The sequence below is a fragment of the Martes martes genome, assembly GCF_963455335.1.
Source record: "Martes martes genome assembly, chromosome: 7".
NCBI classification, from domain to species: domain Eukaryota; kingdom Metazoa; phylum Chordata; class Mammalia; order Carnivora; family Mustelidae; genus Martes; species Martes martes.
Genome location: NC_137894.1, coordinates 113,319,593 through 113,342,888, shown reverse-complemented (window position 1 = coordinate 113,342,888; position 23,296 = coordinate 113,319,593). Strand labels below are relative to the sequence as shown.

The 23,296-nt window shown below is 42.9% G+C and overlaps 1 protein-coding gene and 1 pseudogene across 3 annotated transcripts in view; both read left to right on the top strand.

Moving 5' to 3' along the window:
- Positions 1-2,092: 2,092 nt before the first annotated feature.
- DCAF5 (DDB1 and CUL4 associated factor 5) overlaps positions 2,093-23,296 on the top strand; it is a 100,999-nt gene continuing 79,795 nt past the window's right edge. Inside the window, exon 1 of one of the 2 annotated variants that reach the window (XM_080807913.1) lies at positions 2,093-2,183. Coding sequence is in view for 1 of the 2 variants with exons in the window: in XM_080807912.1 (XP_080664038.1) it covers positions 2,149-2,362 (214 nt within the window). In the remaining variant the exon portion in view is untranslated. Of the gene's footprint in view, positions 2,363-23,296 lie in introns of both variants that reach the window. The other variant, XM_080807912.1, reaches the window with a different exon arrangement.
- On the top strand, positions 17,989-18,475 carry LOC308346384 (ATP synthase subunit d, mitochondrial-like; annotated as a pseudogene). The gene has a single exon. The product of its transcript is annotated as an ATP synthase subunit d, mitochondrial-like (transcript).

The window sequence follows — 23,296 nt, the reverse complement described above, 5'->3', positions numbered from 1 at the left end:
TCTATAACAGAAGTCATTACCTTCCTTTCCCAGTTCTTCCCCACTCCCTAAGTTCTTTCAAATATTCAACAAATATTCAAGTGGTCCCTGAGTGCCAGGATGTACTGGCTCTGGACACAAGAAATACATGATCCCTCTCTGAGAGCTTACAGCAGAGTCGGGGTTAGTCTGATAAAATCACAAAAATAAATGTTTAATTACACATTATGATATTGATATGAGGAAAAGATGTTGGGGGGCACCAGGGTGGCACAGTTAAGTGAGGGACTCTTGGCTTCAGGTCAGGTTATGATCTCAGGGGCCTGGCATCCAGCCCTGCCTTGGGCTCTAAGCTCAGCATGGAGTCTGCTTGAGATTCTCTCTCTCTCTCTGCCCCTCCCGCTCATGATCTCTCTCTCTTTCTCAAATAAATAACATCTTAAAAAACAAAGAGAGAGAGATGTTGGGTGCTAAAAAATCATTCATCAAGCTGGTATATGACAACTGATATTTATGGGGCTATTATAACGAATAAACACAACGAAGCATCCTGAGAACAAAACTTTTTAAAAAGCACTAGGCATTTTCCTATTTAGGAAAATAATCTCCGTTAAAACCATAATTCCTGAAATTTGGTGACTATCTAAGTTCAGCAACATTTGCTATTATGTTGACTTTTAAACACTTAATTGCATGTTATTGGTATGATTAACCATATTGTAAAAAGTAGGAGTAGGTGATTTTGCCTGATGGGTGTCCTCTTCCGTGTTCAGCCCACCTTTGATGGGTGTATACTCAACCGCCCCTGTGCCATCTCTTATACAGAAGATGCAATTCCTGCTAAATTGAAAAGGCAAAACGGACACCTGCCTGTTTTAGTAGCCGACCACGGTTTCTTTCAACGACAGAGGATAGCTTCTAGCAAAACTACAACACGTGGACAGGGGGACTTTTACTGCATCTGGTAGAATTCCAAAGCACTTAACACCCAGTCTTCTTGCTGGGGTCAACAGGGAGGCTCCCGGTCTACTGTAGTGCAGCTACTTCTGGCCTGGAACACAGCTGCTGGTTGACAGCTGTACAGTGTCAGGGCTCCATACTCAAGACCTTGAAGAGCTCACTGCACCCAATTAAATAACATATATTGCTGTTTTCGGGTAAAGCTTCTTGTGTCTTGCGAATGAATGTACCTAGAACTAAAGGACAGAAAGTACTTTGTTTCTCGGAGCTTTCTCAACTCAGTTTGGGCAATTTTCGCCCTCCTTATTAAGACCCCCCCCCCCAACCCCACTCGTACTATCTACTAGACCCACAGTATAGCCTTTTTACTGAACGGCTGTAGGAAGGGAGAACTGAACCGGGGGCGGTGGGGTGGGATGCGGGTAGTATTAAAACATTTACTTGGTAGGGGAGGGATGGGTGCACTCACAAAACCCCCAAGCGGCCTTACCCCGTGTCCAGCCCTAACTCCAGGTTCCCTTTCCTTGGACTGGGCTCGGGGGGAGGGGGGGGCAGGATGAGACGAACCCGGGGCGGGCGACCACAGTCTGTCCTCCACCCCTCCGCCACCCCCGGGCTGCATTCTCCCCACCGAAAAAAAGAAGAGCGGGGAGCCGACCTCGCCCCGACGCCGGGCCCGCGAGTGGGGAAGGAGCGCGGGCCGCTGGGGGAGGACGGCGAGCCCGCAGCCCCGCTACCGCTCCGATTGTTACGCGCCCTCAACTTCACAGAGTGCGGCACTCAGAGGGCGCAGCGCCGGGAGGAGCTGCGGCGGGAAAGCCGCGCCGCCGCCCGCGGTCTCCAGGCCAGCCACCCGCGTTCTTCCGGCCAGCAGCCCGCAGCGGGGGAGGGGCAGCCGCCGCCCGCGTTCCCCGGCACCGGCGGCCGGCGGAAGGGCCGCGCGTCGCGGAAGCGCGGCCGCAGCTGAGGATCAGCTGCTGGAGGAGGCGGAGGAGAGGGAGGAGCCTAGGGGGGGAAAAGGAGGGAGGGGACCCTCAGGAAGCCGCGAACGCCACCGAGTGTCTGCACACCTCGCTCCGTCTGCCATGGCTGGTTAAAGAACCATCCGGATCGCAGCGCGGGGGGAGGGTTGGGTGGGGGGAGAGCGGCGGCCGCGCGTGAGGCCGAGGGAGGGGCGGCGGCGCGAGCGGCGGCGGCGGCGGTTCCAGCATGAAGAGGAGAGCTGGCCTGGGGGGCAGCATGAGGTCAGTGGTGGGCTTCTTGTCCCAGCGGGGCTTGCATGGGGACCCCCTGCTCACTCAGGACTTTCAGAGGAGACGCCTGCGAGGCTGCAGAAACCTCTACAAGAAGGACCTCCTCGGCCACTTCGGCTGTGTCAATGCCATTGAATTCTCCAACAATGGAGGCCAGTGGCTGGTCTCAGGTAAATCAACCCCCTTCCCCGCCCCGCGCCTCCCGGCCCCCTTCCAACCTCCCCTTTCGCTCTCCCTCGCCACCCTCCTTCTGCCCTCCGCCCCCACCCCCTCCCTCCTCAACCCCTCTTCTGCGGTGGGAAGGTTTGGTGTCAAATTCAAACCCTTGCAGGGGGAGGGAGGGGAAGGAGAGGATGTCTTCTGTTAAAAAAAAAAAAAAAAAGACCTAAAATGGTTGACAGGTCCTTAATTCGCTTTATCCCAAGTGCAAAGTGATCTCTCCTGATGACTGCCCTGGAAGTGTGGGTCGGGGATGGGGGGGGGGCGAGATTACCGCCTGACAAAGTTTGATGGGAAACTCTTCCTCCGTGTACTTTAAAAGGTGCGGGGGGCATTTTGGGGATTGGGAGGGGGAGGAGGCCGAGGCGCGCTGGAGGCCAGGGGGAGCTCGAGTCCCTGGCGCCGGCGTCCGGGAGAAGGGGCCTTGGGGCTGGGGGCCGGGCGGTGACAGGGCTGGCCGCCGAGGGGTCGGGGGCCGCGACTCGAGGGGCTGGCTGGGTGAGCGAGGAGAGGAGCCGGGCGGGTAGCTGTTGGCCGCCCCCCGTCGGCGCCCTGAGGGGCCCGGCTCCATCTCCCCTTTGCTGTAGTGGCCTCTTCCGCGTCGTGTTTTTCTTACGGTGTGGGCAGTGCTGGGGGCTCTGGAGGCTACGGGGCACCGGCCAGAACTTGAACGCGTAACTTGTGAGGCGGGGGGTGGTGGGTGGGCGACCCCCAGAGACTTGTTGGCTGCAGCCCCCCGCCCGCACCCCCTTTGCCGGCCGCTGCCGTTGCAGGTGGTCTCCGCGCCTCCTCCCTCCCGCCCAGCTGGGCTCGGCTGCCCCCGGGCTCCCCCTCTGGTGTGGGGAAAGTGGCGAAATCGAGGCCGGGGCTCCGGCCCGGAGGTGTAGGCCTCGCTCTCCCGGGGCTCCTAGCGACAGGCAGCTGAATCGATAGCCTATTGCTCCCGGGGAGGCCCGGGCCGGGCGGGCCGCGGCGACAGCTGCCCCGGGGGAGGTGCGCCTGCTGCCCGCGGGGGCGCTCGCCGCAGCCTCCCTCCTCCCGGGGGGTCTCGGGCCCCAGGCGGGCGAGTGGGGATGGGGTCCGCCGGGCGGCTCCCCGAAAGCGGTTGAAGGGGAGGAGGGCGAAGACGGCTCGCCTTCTACCCTGCTCTGTCCCTTTTCCTGCGTTGAGAGGGAGGAAGCGGGAGCCCAGCGCTGGACGTGGCGCTTCGCTTCACCCAGGCCGGTCCCCGAATGGTTTTCTAATTTACGTCAGTGGGCAGCTGGCCAGAAACTTCTGCGATCATGGCAAAGCATCCGTCTTCATCGCGAGTAACAGTCGGAAGTGGCACGGGCGTACAGTCCAATTTAGGGGTAGCAGAGATAAGACTTGTGTGATCCTTTCACGATAAACCTTCTGGGGTTTCTCCAGAACTCACTTGACTTTTCCACCCTAGATCGTTTTCTCTTTGACTAGGTAGATTTTGGCCCTAGATCATCCGCTGAAGAAACCTGATATTCTACTTCAAGGCATACCCCAAACAAAAGCTTCCTTCCCCAACACTGCCAAAAATTCCGAGGGCAAAAATGGGGAAGATCTCTTTAGAGAGCTCACCGTTTGTTTGTTTGTTTGTTTGTTTTTTTCCTTCTGTATTCATTATACTCTAGTCTCCTTAACAGACTGATATTTTCCAACAGATGTTCCCAGACACAAGGAAATTCTTCCTACTTGGTGAGGGAATTTGGGGGGTACTCTTACAGGCTGAACTAATTACCGTGCGGTCATACGTTGCCTGGCTTAACACTTTTAAAAAATAACAGATTTATTAAGATATAATTTACATGCCTTTCAACTCACCCAGTTTAACTTAACACTTTTGAAGAAACACTGAAATGTTGTCTCTATTCTCAATAAGTTAACCCTTGCTCAGGACCTTCCCCTGTGTCTCAAATGAACCCCATTTTCTCTAGTCTTGGCCAGTTAATTTATCTTAATTGTAGTTCTGTAGAAGAGGAGAGTCCTTTCCACAGGGCAGGCTCTGGCAAACCTCCTGGTTTCGGGCATTTATTTCCTTATTTTTCTAGGCCCGAGTTGCCCATGTCCATCATTACTTTCTGGGTTTCAGTCTTCTTCGCTCCTTCCTTACTCCTCCTCCTTCCCCTCCACACTTCCTCTAGCTCAGTCCTTCCTGTTTCCTTTTTATCTACTCCTGTCCTTGTTCCTAGTCCATGCAACAGGACTCTGAGGGGGGCCCCGCCCCCCCCCATACACTTAGCTTTTCTTTCTTATTTCCTGAACAAAAACTTTTGGTTAAAAGCCTTTTTAGCTATTCACCTTCCATTATCAGTACAACTTATGCTAACAGAAATTTCCTCCTGTTTGCTTCAGATAAGGAAGCCCCCTCTGGGAGTCATAAATACACCTTAACTTGTTAAAGCTAATTAAATATTGTTCTGGGAAGTCCTTCAATAATCTTCCCCAATTTAAAACTATTTAAAGTGTCAGGTTTACATATTCTCTTATCTGTCATTGTCCTTTAGCAGTTAACACCAGGGGAGAGGCTCTTAGGATTTTGAGGCTAATACTGTGTATCTCTTATGTTTCACAATAATGTGGTGGGAGGCCAGACTCTATGATGGTAATGAGATTACCTTTATGCATTTTGTTGTTCTTGTTTCTTGTCTGGATTGGTTAAAGACTTTAGAAAGCCGTAGTATGTTCATAGTTTGTTCACTGTTTTTATTTCCTAAATGTTTGGGCAGGCTCACATTTCTTGTGACTGACACATAACTATTTGGCAGAATTAACCTGTACCTAGGGCAAAAATATTTGCATGGTTCCTGTGGCCTTATAAAATGTGGTTTGTTAAGGATACATCATTGCTGTTTTGTTCTAACAGCTGGCCCCTTTTCCAGGGCACAATGAGGCCAGCAGATACTAAGAGTAAGCCAGAGAAAATCGGGAAGGAGAAAAGGTGTTCTGCTGGGCAGTGAGACTGTGACAGCAACAAGTGGGAGGATTTTTTTTTTTAAACATTAAAATACTTTTAACTTAAAAAGTGTTTTTCTTTATTGTTGATCAGAAAAGGGCATTACTTTGCTATCCTGTAAGGCAGTGGGGGTATACCATATACATAGTTGAAATCACTGTTGTGTCATTTAATGTGTGACCTTGTAGTCAAGTTGCTAAGCCTCTCTGGGTCTGCTTCCTGATGTACCAGCACTTACCTGAAGGGCTCTTATGAGAATTACATTAGGTAAAGTTTAGGTTGTGAGCTGAACAGTGTGACCTGTCTCTCAGAGAAAATGCTGAGCTTGTTTTCCTTCCCTTTGGTACTTTTAACCTGTGATATTATTAGCTGACACTTGTTCTTACAGTATTGGTAACAGACCTGTGCAAATGGGGCAGACAGGATAGTTTTGTGACTTTTTGATGTGGAATGAAAAGGCACAAGGTACGTTGAAGTACTACTCATAAGAGATCCTACCAACATCAAGGAATTTATGCCAGAACACGTATTTGGGGGATATCCTGGGTTTACCCTTTAAGTCTTTGGTTGCATCTAATAATACTCTTTTCCCTGAAATTGATATTTAAGACTAGTTGATAATGAGAACCTGTAGAACTAGGAGATTAATAACCCATTAGTATGAAGTTTTAAGTTTCAGTGAGAGATTATGATCTCTTTCTTGATGCTTATGACTAAATGTAGGAAAAGCACCTTCAGAAGTTTTTCCAATAGCATCTGTAACTGTACTGTTTCAGCGTTAGTTAATAGGAGTTGTGCATGGGGAGAAACATTTAACTATATCTACTTGGTCATAATATTTATAAGTGATAACTGTTTAGTTCTTTTTCTGCTTCATGTGGGTCTCTGACTTTATTATCATAAGTTAGGTAGAGATTAATAGCATGAATTCTGGAGTCAGGCCGCCTAGGGGTGAATATCAGCTACTTGCTAACTGGGTTACCTTTGTTAAGTCACTCAGTCTCCGATTCCTCAGCTATATATTAAGAGCAGTAATACCCCACAGGGCTGTGGTGAGGACTGTAGAAATAACACTTGTTAAGTTCTTAGCACCAGAGCCTAGCCCCTGCTTTTGCTCTGGTTGCTATTGCTGCAAAGCTTTGTATGGTTATTTAGCTTGACCCTCACCAAAAGCTTTTAGGAGATTGACACTTTCAATATCTAACATTTATTTGCGCATAGGACTCTCAATATCTAACATTTATTTGTGCATAGGACCGTACAATGTGAAAAATTGAGAAAGCTCTCAATGAGATGAATTGTTAAAAATGCTTTGTAAGGGGCGCCTGGGTGGCTTAGTGGGTTAAAGCCTCTGCCTTCGGCTCAGGTCATGATCCCAGTGTCCTGGCTTCCCCTCCTCTCTCTCTGCCTGCCTCTCTGCCTACTTGTGATCTCTGTCAAGTAAATAAATAAAATCTTAAAAAAAAATGCTTTGTAAATAAGCTTAACCCCAGTATTCTCATCAAAGCGTATTTTTAAACATCAAATAATAGCTGTGATAATAACCATATGCTCAATTTGAACCCATCAATTAATAATCATTCCTGTTGACCAATCGCTAATTCTGTCAATTTTATGGAATCAGTTTTTTTTGTCAGTTCATCTAAGAGCATGTTATGTACAGGTAAAGTGTTTGGCTTTAGCCAGTGGAATAAAGTTTTAGCGTTATTAGAACTTCTCATGTGTTTAGTTGGAATGAATTTGTTGGTCTAGTGGTTAGTTTATCAGGAAAAATATGGCTAGTGGTAGGGCAGATTTGTAACTTGAAAAAGCTTTCATAGTACATACATTTCAATAAGGTGATTAGGGAATCAATTATTGGATTTTTCTTCTGGGCCTTTCTATTTACCCATAATCCATTGCTGTGAAGGTGTTAAATTTTATCCTTCGGTCTATTAATTAATTCAACAGATAGTTTTTGAGTGCATAGTTTATAAAGCAGAAGCAATTAGAACAGAAATGATGAATCAGGTATAAACCATGCTCTTAACCTTGCATTTTAGGAACATTTACTTATCATCTGTAACAGTCCAGGGCCCTTTAAAAAATGTTTCCCCTCTGCTTTATAATACTTTAGTAGATACCTGATTTTTCTCTGGTTTGCTGTACTTATTATAGCAAATAATCCTCTTGTTTATGAGTTTTAGTGGGAAAGAAAGGGTTCGTTAGAGATGGCCTTGGAAGACATTGCTATGATGAATTATAGAGATCGTGTCATAAGGATAAGGTAACATGGATATTTATAGATGCACATTATTTTTCCCACTTGTTCTTCAGTCAGCTAATTGATACCTATCAGAGATTGGCAGATTTAGAATTATGCCCAGGTTTGTCACTTCTATTTTAAAATAAGCTAGCGAGGGGGCACCTGGGTGGATCAGTCGTTAAGGGTCTGCCTTTGGCTCAGGTCATGATCCCAGGGCCTTGGATGGAGCACTGAGCTTTTATCAGGCTCCCTGCTCAGCGGGAGGCCTGCTTCTCCCTCTCCCACTCCTCGGGCTTGTGTTCCTCTCTTGCTGTCTCTCTCTCTCAAGTAAATAAATAAAATCTAAAATAAAATAAAATAAGCCAGTGAGGTTGAACTGATGACCCACCAGTCTTATTACGCATTATTAGCGCAGCAAAAAGTTGTCTTTGTGTTCTGTGTTGTTCAAAGGATCATCACTGACTTAACTTGATGCCAGTGTGTTTTTGATTTTACTGAGAGTTTCTAAGAGGAGCAGTAGCCCTCAGTTACGTATCCTGGGGACCACACAAGTGCTCATTCACTGATTATTGTTAGATTTGGTTGTAAAGTACAGTTGGAATCCTTTAGATCAGGGAAGCTTTACTGACCAGTAGAACTTGAAACACAGATAGATGCTGCCTTCTGAATTGTGAGTTAAGAAGTAGTTTCATTTATCTTATGCATTGAGCCAAGTGAAGGGCACTTCCATTTGTTAATAAACAGCACTTAATTTTAATTTTTTTCTTTTTTATGGTTTCAAGAAAGAAGTAATTGCTTTTCTTATTGTTTTAGTCTAAATTTAGATACTCAAGGGTAGTATTAAAGCCTTTTAAAATTAAAGGAACTAAAACCCTAATTCAAATGAAGATTGTGTAGCTTAAGAGGGAATCAGTTCCGTTTTCAATTTTTGGTAACCCACATAAGTATTGTCTCTTAACAATTAAAGAACTGAATATTTATCTGTTAACATTAACCTCAGATTATTGTGAGAATGTGAAATTACATTTCTTTTCTACTTGATTCTCTGTTGTGTTTAAAATTTTGATTTTAAGTTATAAGGGTTAGGTTACTATTTGCCTGTGGATATGTAAGCTGATTTTAAGTCATCTTTGAATAAATATTTAAAATGGTAAAGTTAACCAGCATATATAAAATATTTTTAATGAATTTATGGCTTAAGGTGAGGTTAAAATTTTTTAAAGTCAATGTAAAGAAAAATAATGGTGAATGTGTTACATGGATATAGCAGAAATCAAAAGTTGATTGATATTGACTGAAGCTCGGGAAGTACTGCATTAGGTAGTCTTTTTTGTATCTTCTTTCTTCCGCATTGAATCAGAGAAAAGGAAGGATCTTCATATTATGGAAGGGAAAGTGGAAAAGTAGAAAGATGACTTGCCCGGAGCTGCCTTGTTAGTATTTGGCAGTCCGCAGGTCAAGTAGGGCCCATTGCTCTGAGGCATGTGCTGTTTCTGAGTTGCCTTTTTATATTTTACTTTCCCTTTTCTTATAGGGTAATTTACCTTTTCTGAATCTTTTAAAAATTGAAAACTGAAAAATGAGCAATTTCTGAGCGCATGTGCAACTCTAGTTGCTCCTCTTAGATGATTAATTATATTTCTGTGTTTTGCTGTAAATAAAGTTAACTTGTTCCACACAGGTATCTTATGTTTATTTGTTCATTAAAAATATTTAATGGGAATATACTGTGTGTGCCTCTTTAATCTTAATTAGCTTATAATGTATGCCAGGCTCTCTGCTAAGCACTTCATATGTTTTATTTGCCACTTGGAGAATAGCCAGTGTTATCTATGGCCTAGTCATTTGAAGGTTTTGTATTCATTGTCATAACTAGGTGCTAAAAAAAAATCAAGAAAGGACACCGATCAATAAGTGCTGTGGGTTCTGTAATGCAGAGAACAGGTAGGGCATTGGTGGAAGAATAGATATTGGAATTCCTTGTTTCTGGTTAAAATGAAGTGAAATATAATTCTAGGGATGAAAAAGGTTATTACCTTGGCCTGTTACCTTGGTCTTTGTAGAAAATTTGGTTCCGGTAGCTGCTTCTGAAGTTTTAGTTCTTTTCAGCTTTAATACTTATTAGTCACTGCTGCCAACATAAGCCTCCCAGAACTTAACTGTCATGATCACACATCTGCTGCTGATCCCTCAAAAAAATCTACAGTGCTCCCCAGGGTCCACCAAATTAAATAGGAATGCCTTACCTGATGTTCACCTGAGACATTGCTGTTCACAAAGATAAATGTTAAAAAATAGCTAATTTTTGAGCATGTCATTCATTTATCACATATTATTTGGGGGTGTTTCCTATGTCAGGCACATTTATGTATGTGACCACATTTAATACTTAACCTTACCAACGGTAGGGTTAGTGCTGTTATCCTTATTTTACATATGAGGAAACTGAGGCACAGGGAAGTTAAGTGACTTCCAAGGCTCCTGTAGTTTGTGGTAGAGCTGGATTTGAAGCCGGAGTCTGCTGGAGCAGCTGAGATATGCTGACTACTCTGAATTTTTTAGACTGTTCTGTAGGCTCTGACTTTTCCCCAACATTCTCTTCTCTTGCTATTACTCTGATACTTTGCTAACTGCTTTTCCCTCTGCTTTTGTGTAAATGAAGAAAGGGGTGTAGCTGTGGGGATAGATCAGTGGGCTTCAAGCCAGTAAGCATAGTTCTAGTCATAGCTACCATATACACCCCTCCATCAGATCTCTCTTGGTGCTAGAAATCACTTCACCTAGATGTTGGTCTTGGCAGTCATCTAAAGTCTCCTTCTTCCTTACGCTTTGTGTGTTTACACTTGCTTACATAAACCATGTAACTTCACACTGGGTTAAACTTTACCTGCTTTAGTGAAGTATAATTAGGAGTGGGTATATTCTGGTTACCGGTTTGGTTCCTCTTCTCCATTAGCCCAACCAAAAATACAAACAACATACATGACTCATACTGTTTACTGAGCCTGTAATTTGAGTTTGATATCTCCTGAAAGCATACTGGTTGAGTACATTTGCCTGATTTTATCCAAAAGAAATAGGTATCTCCTCATAAGGACATAGATGAATAATGATAAAGTGCTTTTTGGAAGAAGTTTAAACAGTGTAACATGGGATAATTTGCCCAGAGAATACTGGTAAGTCATTTGGAAGTACATTGGCATAGACACAATATCAGCAAAGGAAGGTATGACTCCTAGACCAAATGATAAGCCTGTTTAATCCTTAGTGAGCTTAACTATAGTGTTTTGCAAATAAAATTTACTTCTGTCACCAGCAACTGCACTTTGCTTCTGTGAAAAGGAAGGCATTTCCTTTCCAAGGTTATTCACAGATTAGGTTAACAAGGAGGGTTAGAATCCACTTGCTCTTCACATCAGTTATCCTAAGTCAGGAATTCAGGGAAAGACTTGACAACAGCAGTTTGTCACTTTTGCTATCTGCTCTCCCCATACCTTTACGGTCACACTTTCCTTGATACCTTACTCACTCATTGCACTTTGCAGTGTTGATACCCAAGATTCTATCACACACCTGTCAGGATGCAGAATTGACATGCATTGGAGGTCAAGTCCCTGTACCCTGAGAATTTTTTTCTTATTCGGAAGTTACATTCTGGATTCTGGAGGATTGGGGCATGTAGGAATCAATGAGAAAATGGCCCCTGAGGAAATTGATAGGTTTATAACAGATCCTAGTAGCGGAGATGTTGGTGGAAAGACTAATTCCCATCTTCCCTTTTGCTTCTGCTTGGCTCCTACCCCTTGATACAGCAAGGTAAGATTACCTTATATAGTTGATAAGGTAACTCTGAGGGTCCCCCGCCTACCTTGCTGCCGTCTGGTCACCTGGTAACAAGGTGACCATATATTCTGGTTTACTTGGGACTATCCCAATTTCCCCATTGTGCCAGTACAATTATTAACACTCCTTTCACTCTTAAAGAAAAGTCCTAATTTCAATGATAAGTTATATGGCTACCTACTCATAATCACCTGAGCTACCTGGTACTCAAGTAAAACCGAAGCCATACTCTCTTAGCTCTTCCTGTTCACCATCGAATGCCTCTGTGAGAAAGCCTGCAAGCCTCCATTCTGTTGTCAGGTCTTTCAGCTGCCACTTTTTTTTTTTTTTTTTTAAGATTTTATTTCTTTACTTGACAGACATAGATCACAAGCAGGCAGAGAGGCAGGCAGAGAGAGAGAGGGGAGGAAGCAGGCTCCCCGCCGAGCAGAGAGCCCGATGCGGGGCTCGATCCCAGGACCCTGGGACCATGACCTGAGCCGAAGGCAGAGGCTTTAACCCACTGAGCCACCCAGGCGCCCCTCAGCTGCCACTTTTTAAGGTACTGTGTTGAGCCTGAGAGGCAGAGTGGTTGGTTAGTCATTTGTTCCTACCTTTCTTATTAGAAAGGAGTAGAGACAGCTAAAAACTGTTAAGAAAATGCTACGTCCAGAGCCTAGAAGTTACCCCTTCCTTTGTATATACCTCCTCTTAGAGTTATTGTTCTGATGTTCACTTGTACCTTCTTCCTTCCCCCCTTTAAAAAAGTCTTCCTGTGGGTTTTTTCTTTTGCAGTTCATTTTAAGGAAAGGTGTTTTAGGGAATGATTCCCCACTGAGTGGGATTTTTTTTTCCCTGAGGTGTTTTTATCCAAAATGTGGCGTGATGTTGATGTTAAAACTACGTTAAGGGCGCCTGGGTGACTCAGTTGGTTAAGTGACTGCCTTCAGGTCAGGTCATGATCTCGGAATTCCAGGATCGAGTCCCACATCGGGCTCCCAGCTCCATGGGGAGTACGCTTCTCTCTCTGACCTTCTCAACTTTCATGCTCTCTCTCTCACTTTCTCTCTCTCAAATGAATAAATAAGATCTTAAAGAAAAAAAAAAAAGCTATGTTGTTAAAACTCCATGTTATGGAGTGCCTGCCCAGCACCAGAATACATTTGGAGTAAAAGTTGGCCCCTCAAATGTATAGATTGGCCCTGGGAAGGATTTTCAGGAATTGTAGCTTTTCAGGTATATGACCAGTTGGCTCTAGACTATATTTCATGTTGTGAAATGACATCAGTAAAGAAGTTTAGGGGCGCCTGGTGGCTTGGTTGTTAAGCGTCTGCCTTCGGCTCAGGTCATGATCCCAGATCCTGGCATGGAGCCCCACATCAGGATCCCTGCTGAGGAGGAAGCCTGGTTCTCCCTTCTCCCACTCCCTCTGCTTGTGTTCCCTCTCTCGCTCTCTCTGTCTCTCTGTGTCAAATAAATAAATAAATAAAATCTTTAAAAAAGGGTTTGAGAGATCTGGTTTAGAGGCCTAATTTCACCATTGTCACTGTACTCTTTTACTACTAATGTTCTGTCTCTGCAGAATCATAGAATTTTATTGCTGGAAAAGATGAATGGTCATCTAATTGAAGCTTTTAATTTTACTTATAAGGACACAGAAGAGCAAAGAAGTGATTTGCCCAGTAGTTTGCAACTAGTTAAGTAGTACAGTCAAGATTAAAAACTGGTCTCTCAGTAGGGAAAGTCACGAGGTTCTGTGTTTCTAAAGGGCTTTACTCAGGTAAAGTGTGAAACTCTTTTGTTGGCTTCCTCTGCCATTACATTCTTTCCTTATTATTTTTTAAAAAGATTTTATTTATTTATTTATTTGACAGAGAGGGAGAGAGATCACAAGTAGGCAGAGAGGCAGGCAGAGAAAGAGGGGGAAGCAGGCTCCCTGCTGAGCAGAGAGCCTGATTGGGGCTCGATCCCAGGACCCTGAGATCATGACTTGAGCCGAAGGCAGAGGCTTAACCCACTGAGTCACCCAGGCACCCCACATTCTTTCCTTATTTATTTTTTTAGATTTATTTATTTTAGAGTGTGTATGTGTGAACAGTGGTGGGCGGTGGGAGCAGAGGGAGACGGGGAGAGAGAATCCTCAAGCAGACTCTCTGCTGAGTGCAGAGCCCAACACAGGGCTTAATCCCAAGATCCTGAGATCATGACCTGAACTGAAATCAAGAGTCAGACTCTTAACCAACTGTGCCACCCCGGCGCCCCACTGCTACTACATATTATGTGCAGTTTCATTGTCCCTGAACATGGTTGTTTTGAGTGAGTTGGCAGTGCCCGTTATTTTAGAGATAAGTCAGTAGAGATTTTCCAGGTTGGAGGCACACTCACTGGCTGAGTCTCGAGTTTTAATTCTTCGTCTGCCTATACTTCCCTACTTTGGAAAGTCCGTTTCCTTCCAAGAACATTACTCGGGAGGAGGAATTTTCTGCAAACCTAGGTCCCTGTCAAAATCTTGTTATACAGCTTCTCTCATTCTGAATTTCCATTCAAGTCTTGTATCTAATTTCAATCATATCTTTTGTGTTACTACTTAAGGCCAAGTGACTAATTGGAACCTCTGAGGATTGTTTTGTTTCCTTTTTTAATGGTGTCTTGACCAAGTTTGATGGTTCATATAGATACCACTCACTCCCTGCCATAGATGGCTGAAGCATGTGTTTTTGCTTCCACATACTGGCAAGAAACAATTGAGATTTGCATGTTTGGCAACCAGCTTCAAGCAGCCCTTGACTCTCACGGTTGACATCTCTGTTTATACCTGCTTGTGGGTGGGTATCATGTGCCTTCCTCAAAGGACTAAAAAGCATTGGGCTTGCATTGGCTCAACTTTTTTAGAATTGCTCAAGCAGAGAAAAGAAAGCTTTATTATGTTGTTAATGTTGCTTATGCAAGGAATTTTGCAAAAGTTAGGCAGGCAGTGTTTTTATTTTAAAAAAGGAAAAAATCAGAAACTATTCAGAATAAATGAAGAGAGTGTCTGTGATATAATCAGGAGACATATTGTCCAGGTTAGTTCTGTACGGAAGAAGAAGTGAGACTGGACATGATCTGTGGTCTGGGAGTACCTTATAGTGTATCATACTATCTTAATAACTTCCTTGTGAATCCTTACTGTTATTGAGACACAAGAATCTGTTTTTAGTGTTCCCTTAGCTCTATTTGAGGAGCTTTTGTTCTTTGACATCTCATTAATTCCTTCCTTTACTATTGAGAATTTCCTGTTGAATCATGCAAGTCAGTAGAATAGGGTACTTAGAAGACAGGCTTCCACTTATTCATAAGTTTTTAAAAAGATCATATATTAACTGTAGGAAATTCAGAAAATAAAGAGATAAAGGAAGTACACCACCTACTCAGGATGACCATTTTTGACACTTGTGACATATTTTAGCCTTTTTTGTATGCATACGTACATATTTTAAAAATAAAATTGGGGGGCGCCTGGGTGGCTCCATCAGTTAAGTGTCCGACTCTTGATTTCAGCTCAGATTATGATCTCAGGCTCCTGGGATGGAACCCCAGGGTGGGCTCTGTGCTCATCCGGGAGTTTGCTTGAGATCCTCTCTCTCCCTCTTCCTCAGCCCCTCCTTCTGCTCGTGTTCTCATGCTCTCTCCCTCTCTCTCTCAAGTAAATAAATCTTTTAAAATTTTTTTTAAAAATTAGAATTAGGGGGTGCCTGGATGGCTCAGTCAGTTAAGCGGCTGCCTTCAGCTCAGGTCATGATCCCGGGGTCCTGGGATCGAGCCCCACATCGGGCTTTCTGCTCAGTGGAGAGCCTGCTTCTCCCTCTCCCTCTGCCTGCTGCTCTGCCTGCTTGTGCTCTCTCTCTGTCTCTCTAATAAATAAATAAAATCTTTTAAAAAATTAGAATTAGGTCATCTCTGCTGCTTTGTAACTGTTTTCTTAATATTAACGTTTTTTGGGTAGGTCATTGAATATTTCTCAAAAGCATGATTTCTCAGCCTCAACAGTATTGACATTGGGGCTGGGTAATTCTTTGTTATGGGGGGCTGTCCTGTGCATTGTAGCATGTTTAGCAGCATCTGTGGCCTCTGACCAGTATATGCCAACGGCACTTCCCCTGTTGTGATGACCAAAAATGTCTTCAGACGTTGCCAAATGGTTCAGGCGCGAGATCACTCTGGGTGAGAACCACTTTAGAAATAAAAAATTCTTAAACTCTTTGGTCTCAGGACCTCTGAAAAATCATTGAAGACCTCAGAGAACTTTATGTGGGTCATCTTTATCAGTTTTTACTGTATTAGAATTTAAAGCTGGTAAAGCTTAAAAATTCGTTTAAGACTGGAAATAATAAACCTTATATTAACATAATAATATCATAACGAAAAGTAACTATTTTCCAAAATAATAAATAGTGAGAGGAGTAACATTGTCACCTCTTTCCACCTCTTTAATGTCAGACATTATGAAGGCATTTACATTTAATCTGTTGTGGAATATTGGTTTAGCTGACATATATGAAGAAAATTCAGCCTTACACAGGTATGTAATTAGAAAAGGGAAGAGTATTTTAATGCCTTATCAGATGACTGTGCATATTCTTTGAGATTTTATCAAAACTCAACAAGTGGAAGTTTCTTATATCAGTTGCATTGTAGAATCTGAAACCATACCAGAGAGATTTTCGGTCTGTTACATTAAAATCCTTCAGTCTGTGGGAGCGCCTGGGTGGCTCAACTGGTTAAGCAGCTGACTCTTGGTTTAGGCTCAGGTCATGATGATCTCAGGGTCATGAGTAGGGGAGTCTCCTTGAGACTCTTCCTTTGACCCTTTGCCTCTCCTCATCCCTGTGTGCACACGTGTGCACACGCTTTCTAAACAAATAAATAAGTAAATACATACATAAATAGAATCTTTAAGAAAAAAGCCTTCTCCTTAGGTTGCTGGCCTTTCTTGAAAAATTCAAAGATCAGGCAGTCTTGAGGCTGCATTCCTCTATGGCTATAACTGGCTGGAGCTCAGTAGTAACTTGTTTTTTAAAAGGGTTATATGTTCTCCAGTCTCCCCCTTCACTCTGACAGTTTTCGCTCATTTGCTTTGTCCTGGCCCCTGTTGTATTTGAGAGGCTGAATTGTATCCTGGTAAGGAATACAGTCTCTGGAGCCCGAGTACCTGGCTGGGATTCAGATCCCCGATCCCACTCTTGATTGCTGTGTACCTTTAGGATAGTTGGTTTTTCTGTAGTTTTATCTGGATAATAAGGATAACAATAATACCTCTTTGATAAGATTGTTAAAAGGCTTAGAAGAGCCACTAAATGTAAAACCCTTAGGATAGCCCCTGGCCCAGAGTAAATTTCGCTGTGTTAGCTATTGTTGGAGTTCAAACGGCATACAATTGGCTAACATTTCTGTAGCTCACACTGTGTATCAGGCAATGGGCCAAGCCCTCCACACAGATCTATCTCATTAATCCTAACATAACACTATAAAACAGGTGGGGTTATTTTCCCAGTTTTGCAGAGGAGAGGATACAAGTGAGAGAGGTTAAGTTACCTGCCTGAAGGCACTCAGCTAGTAAGTGGTAGTGACATCGAGAGTTGAACCTTTGCACTTGTATGCCAAGCCTGTGGTTTTGAATGCTGTGCTGCCTCATGCTACATGTGCCTCTAAAATAGGTCTAATTACAGAAGTGGCAGGCTTGGGTAAATGGAGATTAGTGCTCTTAATGTTTTTGTAAGTGATTTGAGGAGAGTATGCATATGATTTGAGGAGAGTATGCATATAAATATCTCAAATTTATGTATGACATCATTTCCTTCCAGTAGTGAAGCACCAAACCAATGAGGATAAACTGCAGGCAACTTTTTTTTTCCGGGTGGAGTGAGAGAGCAGAAGAGTGACTACTCTCTTTTTCTTTCTTTCTTTTCTTTTTTTGGAGAGCGAGAGCTTGGGAGGGTGGAGACAGAGAGAGAGAATCTTAAGCAGGCTCTACTCCCAGCAGAGCCAAACCAGGGCTCAGTCTCATGACCCGTGAGCATAACCTGAGCTGAAACCAAGAGTTGGAGCTTAACCGACTGAGCCATCTAGGTGCTCCTGATTACTACTGACTTTCAGAGTAGGTAAATGTAAAATAAAACAATGAAGAGGGGCGCCTGGGTGGCTCAGTGGGTTAAGCCTCTGCCTTCAGCTCAGGTCATGATCTCAGGGTCCTGGGATCGAGCCCCGCATCGGGCTCTCTGCTCGGCAGGGAGCCTGCTTCCCCCTCTCTCTCTGCCTGCGTCTCCCCCTACTTGTGACCTCTCTCTGCCAAATAAATAAAATCCTTAAAAAAAAAAAAATGAAGAGAAATAACAGACTGCATGATGTGCTTCAAGATATCCAGTAAGGACTTGAGAGTCGTTTTGGTCTATTATTTGAAGGTCAAAAAGGCCAGCAAACATTTCAAACCCATTAGGATAACTATTACTTAAAAACAATACAAGACCGTGGACTCTGGGCAGCCAGGGTCAGTGAAGGCTCTCAAGATGGCTGGGCGAAAACGTGCTCTAAAAACTATTGACTGAGTAGCTTTTGGGGAGATCATACCCTGAAACCAGAAGGCCATTGCTAACTCCCTGAAATCTTGGAATGAGACACTTAGCTCCAAGTTGGCCACTGTCCCTGAGAAACCCCCTACTATCGACGGGGCTTACTACAGGGCCAATGTGGAGAAGGCTGGCTTGGTAGATGACTTTGAGAAGAAGTTCAATGCCCTGAAGATTCCTGTGCCAGAGGTTAAATACACTGTTTAGGTGGATGCTGAAGAAAAAGAAAATGTGAAAAGTTGTGCCAAGTTTTTGTCTGTCTCAAAGGCCAGGATTGTGGAATACGAGAAACAGCTGGAGAAGCTAAGGAACATAGTTCCATTTGATCAGATGACCATTGAGGACCTGAATGAAGCCTTCCCAGAAACCAAATTAGACAAGAAGTATCCCTATTGGCCTCCATAAGCCAATTGAAAATTTATAAACTTGAGGTGGGGAGAGAGCTCTGGCCCACGTATTATAAATGCTGGACATTAAAAAAACTACAAGACCAAAACAAAACAAAATAATAGGTGTTGGTGAGGATGTGGAGAAATTGGAAGTCTAGTGCAGTGTTGGTTGGTGGGAATGTAGGATGGCACAGCCACTGTGGAAAACAATACTCAGAAATAGTTTTCAGTTCCTCAGAAAAGTAAACAATTACCATATTATCCAGGAATTTCATTTTTGGGTATAAACCCCCAAGTATTGAAAGCAGGGAGTTGAGCAGATAATTTGTATACTCATGTTCATAATAGCATTATTCACTATAGCCAAAGATTGGGAGCATGAATGGACAAACAAAATGTGGTATATACATAAAACAGAATATTATTCAGCCTTAAAAAGGAAATTCTGACACATGCCACAAAATATGTATTGAACCATGAAGACATTATGATGAAATAAGCTAATCATAAAAGGACAGATATTGTATGAGTCCATTTATATGAGGTACTTAGAGTAGTTGAACTCCTGGAGACAGAAATAGGGTCTCTAGAGTTAGAATCATGGTTGCCAAGGGCTGGGGAGAGGCAGGAATGGAGATTTATTATTTTGTACAGAATTTCAGATTGGGAGGATGAAAAAGTTTTGGAGATGGGTGGTGGTGATACTTGCATAACAATGTGAAAATGTGAATGTATTTAATGCCACAAAACTCTACACTTGAAAATGATTTAAAAACCCAGCAAAATGCTAGGCATCACTAGGGGAAAAATAATGGAGACAAAATGGAAAATGCTATTCTTTCCTGTGTAATGTGGTAGGGCAGACTTACTTAAAATTCATAGTAGTGTTTTGGCCTCCCCACTTTGGGGTAAGAGGGATACAAGTTGGTTTTAGGCTCCAGGCCTAGCTCCTTGGATTATTAGCAAGTCATTATGTCTCTCTGATCCTCATCTGGAAAAAGGGTTTATATAATCCTTACCTCACAAGCAGAGATGTATGTGAATGAATTTCTGTACTGAGAATAATGCTAATTATTTTCATCTTTGGGAAAATAGCAAAACAGACTTCATTTCCCATTCACTGAAGTGGCTGGCTGTGTGGGCCACAGGCTGAGCCTCTGTATCTCCATGCCTGCTCTTAAAACTCAGGAGAGGTATGGGCCACACAAAAAGTTTGGCTTTACAAAGTGGCGATATATACACTGCAAAGAAGGAGTAAATAGGCTAAAAAGATTTAAGGTGTGCTGAATAATTTTCCTTTTGTCTCTGTAAGTTTAAAAAAAAAAACCAACTACAGCAATATAAAAGGGATTTTTTAAAAAAGATTTTATTTATGTGAGAGAGAGCAGGAACAGGGGATGGGGCAGAGGGGGGAGGGAGAAGCAGGCTCTCCGCTGAGCAGAGGCTCCAACCCAGGACCCTGGGATCAGGACCCAAGCCAAAGTCAGATACTTAACTGACTGATCCACCCAGATGACCCTACAGTATAAAGGGTTATTAACTAAAATCGCTGTTCCCAAGAGATAACCTCTGTTAAACATTTTGATTCTGCTCTTCCATGTACGAATTTGTGTGTGTGTGTACATACATATATGTTTTACTAAAATGTATCAGGGTGCTGATTGAATCAGTAGAGCATGTTGATCTCAGGCTTGTGAGTTCAAGCCCCACACTGGGTGTGGAGATTACTTAAAAAAATTTTTTTTTAAAAATGTATCATGCTATTCATACTCTTGTGCTACCTAAAACAATTTAGAAACATTAGGGCAAATTCATGAATGATATGTACAAGAAACTAGAACATTCTGAGGGTTATGTATACCTAATATATGACGCACTGGGTAAGTGTTTTTACATATTTATCTCTATACAGACAATGACCCTGTGAGATACTTGGTATTTTCTTCATTTTAGAATCATAAAACTGAGGTTAGAGAAGTAGAGTAACTCACCCAAGGACACATGGATGGTGCATCTAGGCACTTTTCTTCTAGAACTTGTATTTCATGTACCCTTCTATAGTACCACCTTTATTTACTAGGACTGCAAATCCTGGATCTAATCCCATTCTGCCATTTTTAAAAAGAAAATATTGTTTTGAATAGTTAGTACAGTCACAAACACTTTTTGGTCGCAGTGATTATTCCATGTCAGTACAGACAGAAGTGCCTCATGCCTCCCCCCATCATAATACATGGTACATACATGAACAGTAAACCTTCTTGTGTTTTTGTTGTGGTAAAATATACATAACACAAAATTTACCATTTTTACTATTTTTAACTATTCTGTTCAGTTGTATAAAGTACATTTGCATTGTTATCGTTACACAACCATCATCACCATTCATTTCCAGGAATTTTTCATCTTGCAAAGCTGAAATTCTGTTTCCATTAAACAACATCTCCGCCCCCTCCGCAGCCACCATCTACTTTATGTCACTGTGATTTTGACTACTCTAGATGCCTCATATAAGTGGAATTGGACAGAATTTGTCCTTTTGTGTTTGGTTCATTTCACTGAATAGTAATTTTAACCTGACTTCTAATGATGGACTTTTAAATGGTTTAGTCTCTTGCTCTTCAGACAATGTGCTGCAGGAGTATTTGAAGGATCAAGTTTTAGAATGCTCTCTTAGTCCTGTCCTCCGCTTGCCTGAATTTCTGAGGAAGCCCAAAACAAATTCTTTTCCTTCTGGGCCTCAGCTTTTCTGGGCTATAAAATAAGAATTTTAAATAATTACTTTTGTTACAGAATGCCATAAGGGCTTGTATAGTTTTTGCTTCTATTATACCTCAGAACCCTTTGAAAAGAGTATTTATTTATTTATTTATTTTAAAGTAAGCTCATGAGGCCCAATTCAGGGCTCAAACTCATGACCCTGAGATCAAGACCTGAGCTGAGACAGAGTAAGATGCTTAAACTGACTGAGCCACCCAGGCACCCTGAAAGAGTACTCTTTTTTTTTTTTTTAAGATTTTATTTATTTATTTGACAGAGAGATCACAAGTAGGCAGACAGGCAGGCAGAGAGAGATTGGGGGTAAGCAGACTCCCCATCGAGCAGAGAGCCCGATGTGGGGCTCGATCCTAGGACCCTGAGATCATGACCTGAGCTGAAGACAGGCTTAACCCACTGAGCCACCCAGGCACCCCAAGAGTACTCTTTTAAATATAAAGTTTTTTGTAACTTCAAAACTGTTGCCACAGTGTGATTATAGTACATTTTGGGATGAATTGGTAAGTTTAGTGCAGAATTAAATCAACCCCAAATGATCAGCAACAGAGTAACTTATGTTCCTTTGGAGTTAGATGAATTAAAGCTAAGCAGTCGTTCATGAGTAAACCAGGCTTAGAAGCCCTGTCCTCTGCTTGTTGCTTGCCTGGTCCTGGTGCCAAGCAGAAAGGCCTTGCCTTCCTATGAGGTCCCTGTGCTCCCCTCTACCCCCAGAAGCCCTAGAGAGACTGGGGACAACCAACCCCGCGGAAGCACCGAACTGGCTGGTGCTCAGAGCTGGCTTTATGGATCCTGCTCTCCACTTGATTATATGAGTTCCAACAGTCTCTCTGTATGGAAGCACACAATACATCTCCGCTCCTTTGAATTTTTCTAGATGATTCACAGAGAGAGGAGAACTACTCAGTTTTTTTCAGGTTCTGAACTGATTTATCCTTGTTCCACTAGCCCTCCTTTGCTTTGTGGGGTCAGAGATTTGGCTGCAGCTGTTATGCTCCCTCTACTGGCTCTAAAGCAGCTCCACAATTTCAGGTGATGACCTAGTTTGCACCCACTATGGTTTTTGCCAACACATGGTTGAAAAGTGTTGTCTCTGTACAGAATTCTTAATACCTTGCCTAAGGAAATGTGTGTGTATGTGGGGGGTGCACCTTATATCTTCTGACACTAAGCTCAAGGGCAAAGTGCAAGAAGCAGGCCCTGCCATAGCCATAATTTCTGACTCAGTGATTCCAATCTCCTATGGACTTGGGCTGTCATCATCGTGTTAGATACTAAGGATACATCATTTTTCTCCAGGCATTCTACAAATAACCACGTATTTTAAATTGCTAAGCATTATGCCAGAGAATGGTTATGTCTTTAAGTGCATAGGTGTAGATATTGTTTTCTTTTTTATTAAACTTCTTTTGTTTAAGCTGCTCCAATTCAGGAGAGGTTGTGCTACCTGGCATGGTCTGATTGAATAAGAAGAAGTGCCAGTTCTATATTTCTTTGCCATGAGTAAACCAGCCCATCCTGGGGAGTCTTGTTTTCATTTTTCTATCATGAACATTTTCTAAAATTTTTGTTTAATCTCTACATCCAATGTGGGGCTCAGACTCACAACCCCAAGATCAAGAGTCACATGCTCTTCTGACTGAGCTAGCCAGCCTCCCCTCTATTGTGAACATTTTAAAAATCCAAAATGTTTTATTTTATGGAAATGTTCAAGCATTCACAACATTATAGTATACCCATCTGTAATAATTACCAACATTTTATTGATCACCTATTCCCCCCATCTTTTTTTTTCTTGAATATTTTAAAGGAAATTCCAGACATATTAGTTCACCTATTTCACTATGCATCCCTAATTGATGAACACTTTTTATCTATTTTTAACAGCACCACAATGCTATTATTATACTTAAGAAACATAACAGTACTAGGGCGCCTGGCTGACGCAGCTGATAGAGCATGTGACTCTTGATTTTAGGGTTGTGAATTCAAGTCCCAAGTTGGGCATGGAGCCTACTTAAAATAAGAGATATAACACAACAGATGAATGGATAAAGAAGATATAGTATAGATATACAGTG